The sequence below is a fragment of the Osmerus eperlanus genome, chromosome 18, assembly GCF_963692335.1.
Source record: "Osmerus eperlanus chromosome 18, fOsmEpe2.1, whole genome shotgun sequence".
Lineage (NCBI taxonomy): Eukaryota > Metazoa > Chordata > Actinopteri > Osmeriformes > Osmeridae > Osmerus > Osmerus eperlanus.
This window is the reverse complement of record NC_085035.1, coordinates 14,908,909-14,922,326: the sequence shown is the minus strand read 5'-3', so window position 1 is coordinate 14,922,326 and position 13,418 is coordinate 14,908,909. Positions and strand designations below refer to the sequence as shown.

Below are 13,418 nucleotides of genomic sequence, written 5' to 3'. Positions count from 1 at the left end.
GCGCCCACTGCCCTATAATGCGCGATGAAAAGTGGACACGTGTAGCCTACCTCTGAATAGAGGAGGAGGGACGGAAGAGGGTTGGGGATTGAAGACAAGGAAGGGGTTGGAGTAGGGTGTCCACACGACTCTAGAATCAAGCACATATGGTAACTCCCCCACCCTCCTCCTTTTTCTTACCCCGCCTCTTATTCAGGACCGTGGACAGGGCAACCCTCTCCACACGTATAGTTATAGCATCTCGACTTGAGCGGTTACTTTTGTTATGCATAAGAAAATACCGGTTGCATCGCGAGGTCAGCGGACGTTGGTAATGGTCATACATTACTTTCCATCCAACCACTGAACTATCTCCTCTCTAGCTAATCTCCAGCTACCAACACGGAATCAATAGCATCTTGCTGCATATTTTTAAAGTTTCCGTGAACGGTGTCCGAGTCAGGTCTGAAGGGGGTCTTCGTTCAGAATTCGTTTGTAGCAACAGGAAACTGCTACATGAGGCACACAGGATACATATATCGTTTAACCCGTTTTTGTTCGTTGTAGCAAGAGTTTTTTACTCAGGAAATACTTTTTTTTTTGCAAATCATATTTTAATTTATGTTCGTTTGAGAACAAACTCACCACTGTTAACAATGTTGCTCGAACATCCTGGATCAAGTTGTCAAAATTCCGGAAATTACTCCCGTTACGGCGCAGAACAAGGTAAGAAGTCTTTCAGCCTCCTTGTCTAGGCCTATTGTAACTATAACCCATGCATGTCAAGGCTTAACTGGAATTACTAAACCATGTTAAATTGGGGGATGTAATTAAAGACCCTCATCAGGTGAACCCATTGTGTCCATTTAGTAGGCCTACCGTGCGGTTTGCTAATGGGCGATAATTAGCCATCAAATTACAGTGTTATGCAGGAAATTGGCAAAACAGGGGCACGCTTTGAGGAGGTTTTGCTGGCATCACCCAAACAAGCACGAAACAGGTATTGTGTTGATACCGGCCTTATTGTGGAACAGCATATACCCGATAATTTAGTTAGTCTTCTGGAAAATTATACATATAATTATATATAGCTATAGCCAGGTCTGCACTGGGACTAAAAAACGGCCCGGGACTTTGAAACGCAGACCGGCCCACGTCCGTGTATTGTTATTGTAGGCCTATAAAAAAAATGCATTATGCTGCAACCGTTTGACCGGCCGTTCGGGAAATCTCCCGATGGTCAGTCCGACCCTGCCTATAGCCTATCCTGTATATTGCCAATATGTAGCCTATTTATCTAACACAGATGATTTATAATAGGAATGGAGGATGCGTTGATATTTATGAATGAAGAGTGAGTCAAACATAACCATCTCCAACAACACAACTTCGTGTAGCCTTACATTACTTTGTTTCGAGGTTAACATTCTGTCATTCTTCTTTTTTTCCTGCGTGCAGAAGACGTTATGAATACGTAATGAGCTTGAATTGTTAGAGAATCATACTAACAGATGTTTTGCGCGTGCTGTCATTTCACACCATCGCTCAAGGTTGTCACGGCAGACTGTGGCTATGGGCTAAAGGAGGCTACCCGAGTGCTTTGCAGTGTGTCACGCCAACTAACCAATCAACCGCACCTACAGAGAGACAGGACGAGAGCCAGGCTGTAAACAGACGGCCCCCGCCCCTATTCAACCGGAGCGGAATACCCAACAGGTGTTAGCTTCCATTTCGACAGGTGCAGCACCTGAGTCTCGTTGCCATGTGAATATAACGTTAAAGAGGGCATAGATTCAAAGTCATCCAGTTGCATGAAAAGACATCTCAATAACAAAAATGTGCTATGCGTTACGTATCGGTTCGGTTTCCTTTAGGTGTTTTATGTGTGTGACACATCAAAAGAAATACGTTGGATGTCCATTTAATTTTACTCAGTCATCAAAGTTAGAACTATTAGCACGCTTTAAATTATTCCGTGAATTATTCCGGACCAGCATCTTCAGTAGCCTATGCTGCATTCATTTATTTTTGCGCTTTATGCGCTTTGAAGAAAGACGTGTAGGGTACTAGGGTCGAGACGTGTAGGGTCGATAAAACACTGATGTTTTTAAAGAATGCAACACGTGTAAAAAATCATTTAATTTATTCTATATTACATATATAAAAATGAGAATAATCAGTTTTTCAATATAGGCCTACATTTTCAGTTTCATAGCATTGAATCTCATATTCCTACTATTAGGCTATGCACTGTCAAGGTCGTTCCTCAAAAATAAGTGACCTATATAGTACTAGACAAAAAATACTGTAACGCAATTTAGTAATTAGGGAGCACCTTTCACCAAAATACGTTTCATATACTCTGAAAATACAGGCAAATGAGTAAGTCATTGATTTTAGATTCATTAGGGTTCGAGGCAGTCATGGCACTACGGCTGATTTCCCAAGGCGCCTTTTTGCGTCAAAGATCAGTGTCAATAAAGTTAATTGTGTGTGTGTGATAAATAGATAGATAGAGAAAGAGAGAGAGAGAGAGAGAGAGAGAGAGAGAGAGAGAGAGAGAGAGAGAGAGAGAGAGAGAGAGAAAGAGAGAGAGAAAGAGAAACAAAGAAAATCACCTGCCACTTTAATACTTATGTATGGTGGAAATTTGATATTTTACTCTCCAACCTGGCATCAGTAACTTTGACTTGACATACTCTAAGGGATAAACAATTTAACAAACAAGGACGTACAATGTAGGGAACAAAGTAGCCAATGTACAACATTTACCTACGCATTTTGTCTTATTCAGAGATTGGATGTTTTTGCAAAATAATAATACTAATAATGATAAAAATAATAACTAGAGAGGGTACAATTTTGGAGGAAATTGTGAAGTGTTCTTGCTTTAGTTGCAGCTGGGGCCTTTTTTTTAACATATCACCAAACCTATTGTTTAAACTAATATCAAATATCCAAACTTTTGGAGAATTGTCATGGTTGTACTTACATTTCACAACTGATATTTCTGTATATTTTAAATAAGTGTTGCTGCTCATTTACACTTAACAAAAAATGATACTATGACTATAATCTAATGATTATATGTGGCAGCCTTACATCGTTTCAACACTTGCACCAAAATTAAGAAACAGGGAAATCCTGTTTAAAAATTGTCCTAACCTTGCATCCTGATTTAAACTTCCCCTTAAGTTTTTCCCTTTTTCTGATATTTTTAAGCATTTACTCATATTGGATTTCATTAATAAAGAAACACATTTGACACAAGATGATTCAAACAATGTTGTCACTCTCTGGCATTATCTTAGCTGGAATTGCGATTCAAACAGTACCATCTGCTAACTGAAAATATGCCCCCATAAACGAGTGTTGATATCACATGAACGCATATGAAGCTACATATGAGACATTATCACCCTGGCTTGTGCCTGTGGCCTTTTTGTTCCATTACTAGCCTAGCCTGCGTTTCCCGATAACGATTGATCGTAGCAACGATCGAGTAAAATAACAAAACCATCCCATCCCCACCCGAACATGCTCGTATGGAGTAGGCTAATCTAAGCGCTTTCAAGACCTACGAATTTTCAAGAGCCACTTTAGCTACGATGACTTTGGGAACGGCCCGTAAAACTAAGATCAGTCGTACGATGGATTCTACGATCAATTTAGGCTTACAACGCTTTCGAGAAACGCAGCCCTAGATGATTTACAGTTCTACCAGATAGCTAGCCAGCTGCAGTACCTCCCAGAAGTGAACTAGCTAGCTAACGAAAAACTGAGAAATATATGCAAAACAAACGGGGCAACACCGCGGATGAAGCCATCTATGTTTCCTGTGATAACACCACCCTGGATTCTTTGTCAGCTGTAGCTAGCTATGCAGATAACAAAATGACTTAAAAATTGTAGTTCACTGGGTAGGTCTCCACTGAAAACAGCGAACATTCCAGATTGTTTTTTTTGTACAGGCCTTGTTATGACGTTCGCATCATGTGACGTTGTGATGTTTCTGACTATGACTAGCTAGTTAGCTACCGTTAGCGGTACTTTTCACCACAAATACTTTGATTCTGCCTAAACCGTGCAATGGAACCTTCACGGAAATACAAGCAAAGCAATCGGGATCAAGACAAACATTTTGACACTGACACTGTCTATGTAGTGCAAAAATTGAAGGACTAGCTAGTGTGGGGATAATAATAAATTAATAAATATAAGAGAGAATATAGGTTGTGCCTTGCCAAAGGTAAGTCCAATTACATAGACAACTTAACTAAATGTTTCCTCAATAAATAACAGACTACTTAAGTGTCTAAGTAAAATATTTAGGTCAATGGTTTTTTATGTACAATGAAAAGGGCACTTAAAGCAGTAACCTATACTTGTCATCACAGAAAGTAATGACAAGTATAGGTTGTGACTTTGTCCCTTCCCAGAACTTAATAAAGTATTTTTGATCCTCTTGTTAAACTATCTGGTATGAAACTACACAACACATGGGAACTTGATGTTGCACTTGAGATAGTCTATGTCATTGTTTCTGCTGCACTAAACGCACTGCACTCTATTGCACTCCTACGTGTAAGCTAATTGAGAAGTAATTGTAAGATTTTACCTCACCGTGCATTAATCAGCAGCTAATGTAATTGAGATGTTATTGTTCCTTCAATTGTAACCTATTTAAGCAATTGAGATGTGATTGTTGCACTGTAAGCTATTCATTATTTTTGTTCACCGAGCCTGTTAGCTGAGATGTGGTTAGGCTTAGGCTACTTTGCAATGTGGCTAAAATCTAAATACAGATTGTTCCTTGACCACCGAATGACTGAACAACTAGGCCTATGCACTTCTGATCCTTGATCTTCTACTGTAGGCTACTTTCTTTGTACACTAGGCTATTTGTAGGCTATTTCGCTTTGGATGAAAGTGTATGCTAAATGAATTAGGGTAATAGGCCACACTGACATATGTCACTGATAATAAGGCCAAATCCAATTAATGTGAAAATTATGTTTTCTTAGTTCTCTTTAACTTTAAAAAAATCTATAGCATAAGGAAATTAATTTATTAAATTAAAACAATTTAGGCCTATAATAGCAATGAGAGTGAATATTAATTTGCCCTAGTAAATAAATCTATGTTAGGCCTACCAACTACAAATTGTAAAATCCATGTCTGATCAATTACTTTATAACATGAATGATAGTGGTCATTCCAAAGCATAGCCTGTAGGCTAAATGCAATCCCTTTAGCCTTCATGCAAAGAAATTGCATGAAATGTATGGATATTGCCGATTGTTGGAATAAAACATTTTAATTTCAAAATGCAGCATAGATGCCAAGTTGCAACTATTCACGGCACAATTTTTTTATTAGGCTACTGCAAGGTGATGATAATCTGTTTCTCAGCTAGAACAGGCTAGTTGCCAAGGTAACGGCGTGGTATAACCTGCGCAGCACACAACAAATTGTAGGTTGCTTTAATGTAGAGTGCATGCATGCACAGCCCGTAACACCCTTGCTACTCGCTGAGATATTGTCAATAGGCCTATATGTCAGTGTGAGGAATTGAGACATACACAGAGAATAGTATGTGTGGGTTATTTAAACGGAAATCATGAACAATGGATGGAGAAAATGAACAGAACTCTCCAAAAGGAGCAACGAATAACACGGAGATGCTGTTTGCCTTACTGGCACAGAGCGAGGAATTACGGAAAGGTATTCAAGAGACGTATCGTACAATTAGTGTAGATATTTTAGTTTAATTTGAATATTGTTTTAATGTGCTGTGTGCGATGCTCCAATCGGAGAATTATTAGCCTATTGTAAATGAGTTATTAGCCTAATACAAATAGCCAATGTGCACAAAAACGCAAGCTAAATTGACAAATAAGGATCTTTTGTGACATGTAATGTACGTCTTTTTTTCCTGAACTGAATAAAGAGACTGCTATACGTAGGCCTACAGTTTTATTGTCGAATCCTTGCGTTTGCATCCAAGCGTTGCATAGGCAACTTTCAAATAACCCTATGCGTACTTTATCATCGTAGGCTTTAGGTTAACCAAACTATCTTACGAAGTAGGCTAGCTACAAACAATTGTACTACATAGCCTATTCTGAATAATTCTGAATACAAATCCTGTATAAAGGCTAGCTACATGAAAGAGTAGGCTACAGAGAGTATTTTCACTTGTTCGGCTATACTAGTAAAAGTCTTACCACACCTGGCATTGTGGCGTGCAATAAGGCCCTTTAATACTAGTTTTACATTACCTCCTGCATTTATAATGTCTGATGCACCTATTCGTTATGCTGTTCCGTCATTGCGGCGCATTGCTTGCTTGTGGTACCAGAAAAAATGGGCCATTAAAATGTAATAAATTGTCCAACTAAACACTAGGAATGTGACCGCTGAGACGAGTGAAACATGAAGTGCCTGGACTTTTTAATACCATTTTTTTTAAAGAGTGCCGTGCAGTGGTGGAGGGAAGGCCGTGCGCAAAAGTTCGAGTGCATGGCAATGTTGTGAATGTTCACCTTGCAAGGTCTTGGGTTCGTACTAGGGGGATTATTGAATGGTAGGCCAATCTAAGACAAACAATTAAGTCTACAATCATAGATACGCTCCCTGGTCACTGATCACTAAATGGTTATGTTTATTTCCATCGCTGTTCATCAGGTGTACGCCTATTGGCGAACATGTATGCCTGTTATGGGCATATCAATCCGGTTCCATTCTAGATCAATGGATTGTTGTGGTCGGTCTCGTTTACGTGAAAGAAAACCGCGTGCCTATCCTGGGAAACGGGACTACTCGGCATGATTTGAAGACCGGATGTGAAGTAAAACCTCCTAAGCAGCCTTTGAGCCCATGGTGATTGATTGGCACACCAGTAATAGCAAAAAAGGGAAGTTTACCCTTCTTTTTAAATCATAAGTAGGGTATGCCCTCGTATGACAAAAAGGGACGAGTTTTTTCGTACTAGAGGGTTAGAAAACGAAGGAATGAAATAAGTAGGCTACAGCTAAATGGGAAAGCTTGAGAGATATAATACATTTGAATTTCAGGGTATGTCCCTAAGAACTCCAGGACTTGTGAACATGCAAAGTAAGAGCGTTTCGTGAATTTTGTATGTCCTTAACTCTGTGAACATCCGCTTTTTACAATGGTCGCTATAATATCATAGATGCAGTGATCAAGTGGCGAGTTGCTTTTGATAATATAATTTTTGTTTTACCTAGGGAACGAACCCGAGTTGAATTCAGTGGCTACTTTCCAATTTTTCATTGCAATTCCTTCTGACATTTTGAGAGACTTTGCTGTGATAGTGGTGATGGAAAATGGTGATGATTTACAATTATTGAATGGTTATGTTTTTGGTGATTACACTTTTTATGTTTGGTGTTTATGTTTTTAGTGATTTTAATGGTTATGTTCCAGGTGACTAAAAAACAAATGCTGGGACTTGGGATTTCATTTGAATTACATTATTATTACTTACCTTTTGCAACAACCAGACTAAATATATTAGCCTAGCTATTCTGTAGGCTTCGAAGTTATTCTTAGATAACAATCAACGTTTTTCGAATTTAAACTTCTTGCAATGATTTTGGGAATATCCAGTTATTTGTTTAGGTTCAGCCCTACTACCCTTATTTATATCCATAAACGAATATATTTCGCGATCACATTTTGATAGGTTATAAAAAATAAAAATAAACGAATAATCTACAATATTCGAAAGGCTTCATAATTGTCCTTGTAATACACGGAAAACTATGTAGCCTCGAATATGTAGGCCAACTAAATACCTACAGAGAGACATAAATTGATAAAGCTATTTGTACAACTGACAGCAGGCTCATTATTGAATTATCATCATTCAGTTATTAGAAATGTCGTTTTTTTAATCGTGTGGGTTTTTGAAGTCCAATTTAGAATCAATTATCATTTCTACTGTTTCAGAAATTCCTGTATGCGCGGGTTGCAATCAACACATCGTGGATCGCTTCATTCTTAAAGTGTTGGATCGTCATTGGCACAGCAAGTGCCTGAAATGCATCGACTGTCAATCCCAACTGGCAGACAAGTGCTTCAGTCGAGGCGACAGCGTTTATTGTAAAGAGGATTTCTTTAAGTGAGTACAAGCAATATAATGCTTAATTTAAACATAGTTTGGTTAGATAGGCTTTAGGCCAAACGAACAAAACGCTTTGCACAAAAGCAGTTACATTCTTTAGTGTTGAGGTCCGTCAATCAATATCACTATATTGATGGTAACCTTCTCATTTCCAAAAAGGAGATTTGGGACCAAATGCGCCGCATGTCAGCAAGGTATTCCACCTACGCAAGTGGTGAGGAGAGCGCAGGATTTCGTGTACCACCTGCACTGTTTTGCGTGCATTGTGTGCAAGAGGCAGCTGGCGACGGGTGATGAATACTACTTGATGGAGGACAGCAGGCTTGTATGCAAGACCGACTACGAAACAGCCAAACAAAGAGGTGAGAGGTCAAGGATGATACACCTGAACACATCCGGCTTACACAAGTCCAAAGGATGCGCACATGTAGCCTACACTTTTATGCCTCCATACGCACGATTTTTGTTGTTGCTGTGAATCTGTGGATCATCATGTCATATCTGAACATTTCATATGAAAATAAGAATCAACTAACCCTGTGCCCCACATTTTGGAATATATTAGGTTAACATCACACCAGCAATCATATCGTTGGCCACCGTTATTCACTATAGGCCTACTTGAATTTTTCACCTAAATTGAAATCTGGAATGGCATCATGCAAGGAGCCATCTTTTACATTTTTAGCAACTGACCTCTCATTGAGGAATTGCTCTGAGCGCTATTGCCTTAACTTGAGCTGCAGAATACGGGTCACTAATAAACACTTGACCCGCCTGCACTAATTGTATCGTTGCCTGCATCCAAATCGATATTAGATTACGCATTAGTCTATGGAGGCCATAGATGAGTTATGCATTTACAACGTGGAGTGGACATCATATGACATAATACTGTACAATGCTTTGTTACAACGGCTTAACCGCCTACAGAAAGGCTATTAAGACTACTTCATTTTCGAAAGCCATAGTCTATTATAGGGCCCAAACATTTCTAATTTCAAACTAACATGTCCTTTACCAATTATTGATCAACTTCATGCTTTAGTTGAATTCAAATATATTTTACTTTATTTGACCAAAGGGCTTGCTGCCAATTTGTCTTTGAAATTCATAATGGCTTTGATTGTGGTTATGGCAAAGGGACAGGTTGCACATTACTCAAGTTTTATCTAGCCCATCTGTTTGTGTGAATTTACTGCCCCTACTTGATTTACAGAGTGAGTTAACGTGAGTTTTTATAGAAAAACACACACGTTTATTTTACTAATGAAAGGGCCATTGGGTTGGTCCACGTGCAGTAAGGTGTTTCATTTCTCATTTTATTTGCATCATATTAAGTTAATTGAATTGCATAGACCGCATTTCATGACGCACGAAGAAAACGAAAATATTAAAAGATCGTTACTTTACATTGCAGATATTAATCAGGTCGCAAATAACCTTTATCATGACTTTCACTTGTTTGCCTTTTTACTGTACACCAGAAATATGGTAGGCCTATAGCTCAACAACTTTAACTCAAATGTAGCCTACAAAAAACATATAACATGGTCAGAGGAGAGGTCAGAGACCTATTTTTTAAATAGACAATTTTTTTACCAGTGCCATCCTACAACTGCATTTGAAAACATATTGACTGTTTTGTATTTAAAAAAATTGTAGTTTAACTGTTAATAGTGTTTCGTTTGTTGGTTTTTGTTTTTAGAAGCAGACTCCACTGCAAAAAGGCCGCGAACGACCATAACCGCCAAACAGCTTGAGACCCTGAAAAATGCTTACAACAACTCTCCCAAACCAGCACGTCATGTTCGAGAACAATTATCTTCAGAGACTGGTCTTGATATGAGAGTTGTGCAGGTAATCATCCCATGTATTTACACGATTATCATAGGACCATAGATTCCGTTTGAATGTGTGGCTAAAAGTCGGCTTCAATTATGGCATATGCTACCATAATACAAGCATAATTTGCTGGTTTGAATTTACGGTGAGATGGAGTAAAGGAAGTCCACACACTTGAGAGTTAGATTGGTGAGCACGTTAATCATGCGTAGACGGGGGCTTGGATATTGTCTGTGAAAGAGCTGATGACTGTGGTCACATAGGCCTAAATAGTTTTGCAAGGACACTTAAAGTAGCCTATACGGAACCTATTGTGTTCATCATTCAGTGAGTGGGAAATTAAATCGAAGCGTATTAATTTACGGCAGCATTATTATTGACGAATTTAATCTTTTATAAAAAAGACAACATTTTGAACCAGCTAGTTTAAATTACCATTGGTTGAAGCTTGCATTTTAACCGTAAACAAGGAGGCCCTATTGAATGTATACAATATTATTTTTTCGATCGATGATTTAAAACTAGGCATACTAATTTATTAACGTGCTCAAATGTAAGTTGTGTTGCTCAGTTAAGCTTATATTTAAATAATTCTACCCCAGCAATGGATTTGAATGAGAGGGTATTGAAAGGTAACCAGTCTTCTCTTGGGGTTAAGGACAACTTGTAGCTGTCGCGAAGTTAATTACGTGCGTGATAAATCTCGCGCAGGGCATGGTGGTCCCAACATTATTGTTCCATCCAACTGTTTCAATCTCCGACTTGGGTTAAAGAAGACGTGACCCTGTCCCTACACAGTCCTTGAAAATTAATTTCGTTTTAATGGTAATGTACCATACCACTTAAAAGCATAGCAGGTGAAGTGGAGAAATAGAGGTGAAAATATAGATTAATATTGTCCAGTTTAAAGTTAAGATCCAGTGGATGCAAACGTAGTTTTGTCATTATAACAATACAGATGAGAAAAGTGTGATAAAAAATATTGTTTATATATAATTTATTTTATATTATATAATTGCATTCCTGCATATTCAAAATGACAGAAAAGACACACCATTTGTGAAAAACAAACACACTGACACCCTCTCTTTATACATAATGATATTAAACCCTTTACAAAAAAATAAACAGAACAAATTTTAATTAAACATGTCCTGCTCTCGTCCCAGGTGTGGTTTCAGAACAGACGGGCAAAGGAGAAGAGGCTGAAGAAAGATGCCGGGAGGCAGAGGTGGGGTCAGTACTTCCGTAACATGAAGAGGTCCCGGGGAAGCTCCAAATCAGACAAGGACAGTATCCAGGAAGAGGGCATAGATAGTGATGCAGAGGTCTCCTTTACAGGTTAACCAAAAGTTTTTTTAATGTATTTTTAATTTGTATAAATCTAATATATAAATCTGATTCATTTCTGAAAGGACAATGTTGTGGCGAAGGGAATTACATATATAAGCTGTTTTTGGACAAGAGAAAGAGAAAACTATGTGTCTGTACAAAGAAAGCAGTCTGTATAATTGAATAGATAGAACCCATTGCTTTTCTATTGGGAAATACTGTACAGTCTTACACACTGCAATGATAACATGCTGAAACTTCACAATACTGACAGCAACAGAAATGTATTAATTATAATTGTTATTATTCATTTATTTGTTATATTTATGTAACTATTTTACCACTATAATATTGTAATCGGAATATAATAATATGATAATTTGCTCATTGTGTAAGAGAGCTTAATTAGCCAACCTGATTTGTGCTACATTGTGTTATATATTGACACAATACTATTGGAATAAAATATCAATGGCATATACTGTATGTCATTCATAGACACACATGATCTGGCTGAGCTATTTCTTATTTAAATAGTTTTTTAGGTAACTGTAGCAAATCCACAATATGATACAAAAAAGAAACCTTACTACTGGATTTTCTTTTCCATCTCTGTTTAGATGAGCCACCCATGTCAGAGCTGGGCCACTCCAACGGCATCTATAGTGGCCTGAGTGAATCATCTCCACTTATGGGGGGCCGCCAGGGAAGCAACCACAGCTCCTTCCCCCTGGAGCATGGAGTCCTTCCCTCCCAGGACCAGTTCCACGACATCCGCTCCAGCAGCCCCTACGGACTCCCACAATCCCCAGGCTCGCTTCAGGTCCTTCCCAGGCACCAGCCATTCGTCTCCAGTCTTGTCTATCCTGACTCCAGCCTTTCTATCATGACCCAGGGTGTGGCATCAGGGATGAACACGGGCATGAGGGTTATGGGTGGTGCCAACGGCCCAAGTTCGGACCTGTCCACTGGCAGCAGTGGTGGCTACCCAGACTTCCCATCAAGTCCTGCCTCCTGGTTGGACGAAGTTGACCACGGTCAGTTTTGATAACCGAGGATGTGACAAGAAGAGACTGTAACCCCACCACACAGCACAGTGTGTACAAACAGAGACTGGGTTAAACAGTGGCACCATGTTTTGCTACTCTTGGATCTTTCTATTGCTGTCATCCATCTTAGCCATGTTCAGTTTGGGTGAGATGGACTAAAACATGACAATTAGAACTATGTCCTTGTATGGAAGCACTTACACTCATTCCAAGGACTGCAGGCCTTGAAAGGACACATTATCTTCTGACTGACAGTTCAGTACAAGTTGCTCTCGTAGCATCAATGACATCCACCCATATAGAATTCTGGAAAAAACAAACTACGCAATTTAGTCTTCAGATGTAGCTGACAAAGGACTCCATAGATACCCCTGTAGTCCTCAAACAATAAACTGTGTACAGTGACTCTTGATGATGATTTTCAACATTTATTCCCTGTGATGTCATCACTATCGTACATCCGAACCAGGAATAATGACAAATACGTACTTTGAGAGGTTACATTGCAACATATAGCTGATGTCATACATCCAATATCACTTGCAGTACAGCAAATTCTGGCACATGATACATTTTGATACAAATGCTTCTTCCACCTTTTCTCTCTTAAATAAAAACTGTCTATAAAAGTTTTGATTAAAAGTCAGAGTCTTTACACGTCTGGTTGTTGCCAAATGTTAATAATAGACACTGACACACACACATATACGTATATGGTTTATCATTGTGAAAACTTTATTTTTATATAAAACCCCTGAGGACTTTGTATGTTCATGGGCAGGGGCTTTGACAGCTTTAGATACTGTCACTTACTGGTATGTCCTCTAGGCATTTGCGTGTTCTCTGATGTATCTCATTTGTTTAATTCTACTGAAACAACCTGGGGCAATGCTGAACCTGGCTGGTGTGCGTGTTTGTTTAAGTGGAAGATGTTTTGTCTTATTTATTCTATCTGATAATAATGAGAAGAAGGATTATTAAGTATGTGGTACAGGTATGTAATAAATTTGCCAGCTAAATCCAAACTGATTCTTGTTTTGACTTGTCTTTGCGTTGTGCGGTGT

General features: G+C 38.7%; 1 protein-coding gene across 3 annotated transcripts; it reads left to right on the top strand.

Annotated features, from left to right (window-relative positions):
- The first annotated feature begins 263 nt into the window (after positions 1-263).
- On the top strand, positions 264-12,353 carry lhx3 (LIM homeobox 3). 3 transcript variants are annotated; one of them, XM_062484123.1, is made up of 6 exons: positions 264-705; positions 7,954-8,125; positions 8,288-8,490; positions 9,837-9,988; positions 11,143-11,314; positions 11,926-12,353. In XM_062484123.1, exons 1-6 carry the CDS (start codon positions 636-638, stop codon positions 12,351-12,353), a joined length of 1,197 nt encoding a protein of 398 aa, XP_062340107.1. In that variant the 5' UTR covers positions 264-635. The 3 variants fall into 3 exon arrangements, with proteins under 3 accessions (XP_062340107.1, XP_062340108.1, XP_062340106.1); XM_062484124.1 differs by lacking the exon at positions 264-705 and adding an exon at positions 5,563-5,703; XM_062484122.1 differs by lacking the exon at positions 264-705 and adding an exon at positions 6,648-7,095.
- Positions 12,354-13,418: the final 1,065 nt, after the last annotated feature.

Coding starts and splice junctions, on each gene's coding strand:
- lhx3 (XM_062484124.1), top strand. CDS start 5,607: ATGGATGGAGAAAATGAACAGAACTCTCCAAAAGGAGCAACGAATAAC. Junction 5,704..7,953: donor GAGCGAGGAATTACGGAAAG/GTATTCAAGAGA, acceptor CTACTGTTTCAG/AAATTCCTGTATGCGCGGGT. Junction 11,315..11,925: donor TGCAGAGGTCTCCTTTACAG/GTTAACCAAAAG, acceptor ATCTCTGTTTAG/ATGAGCCACCCATGTCAGAG.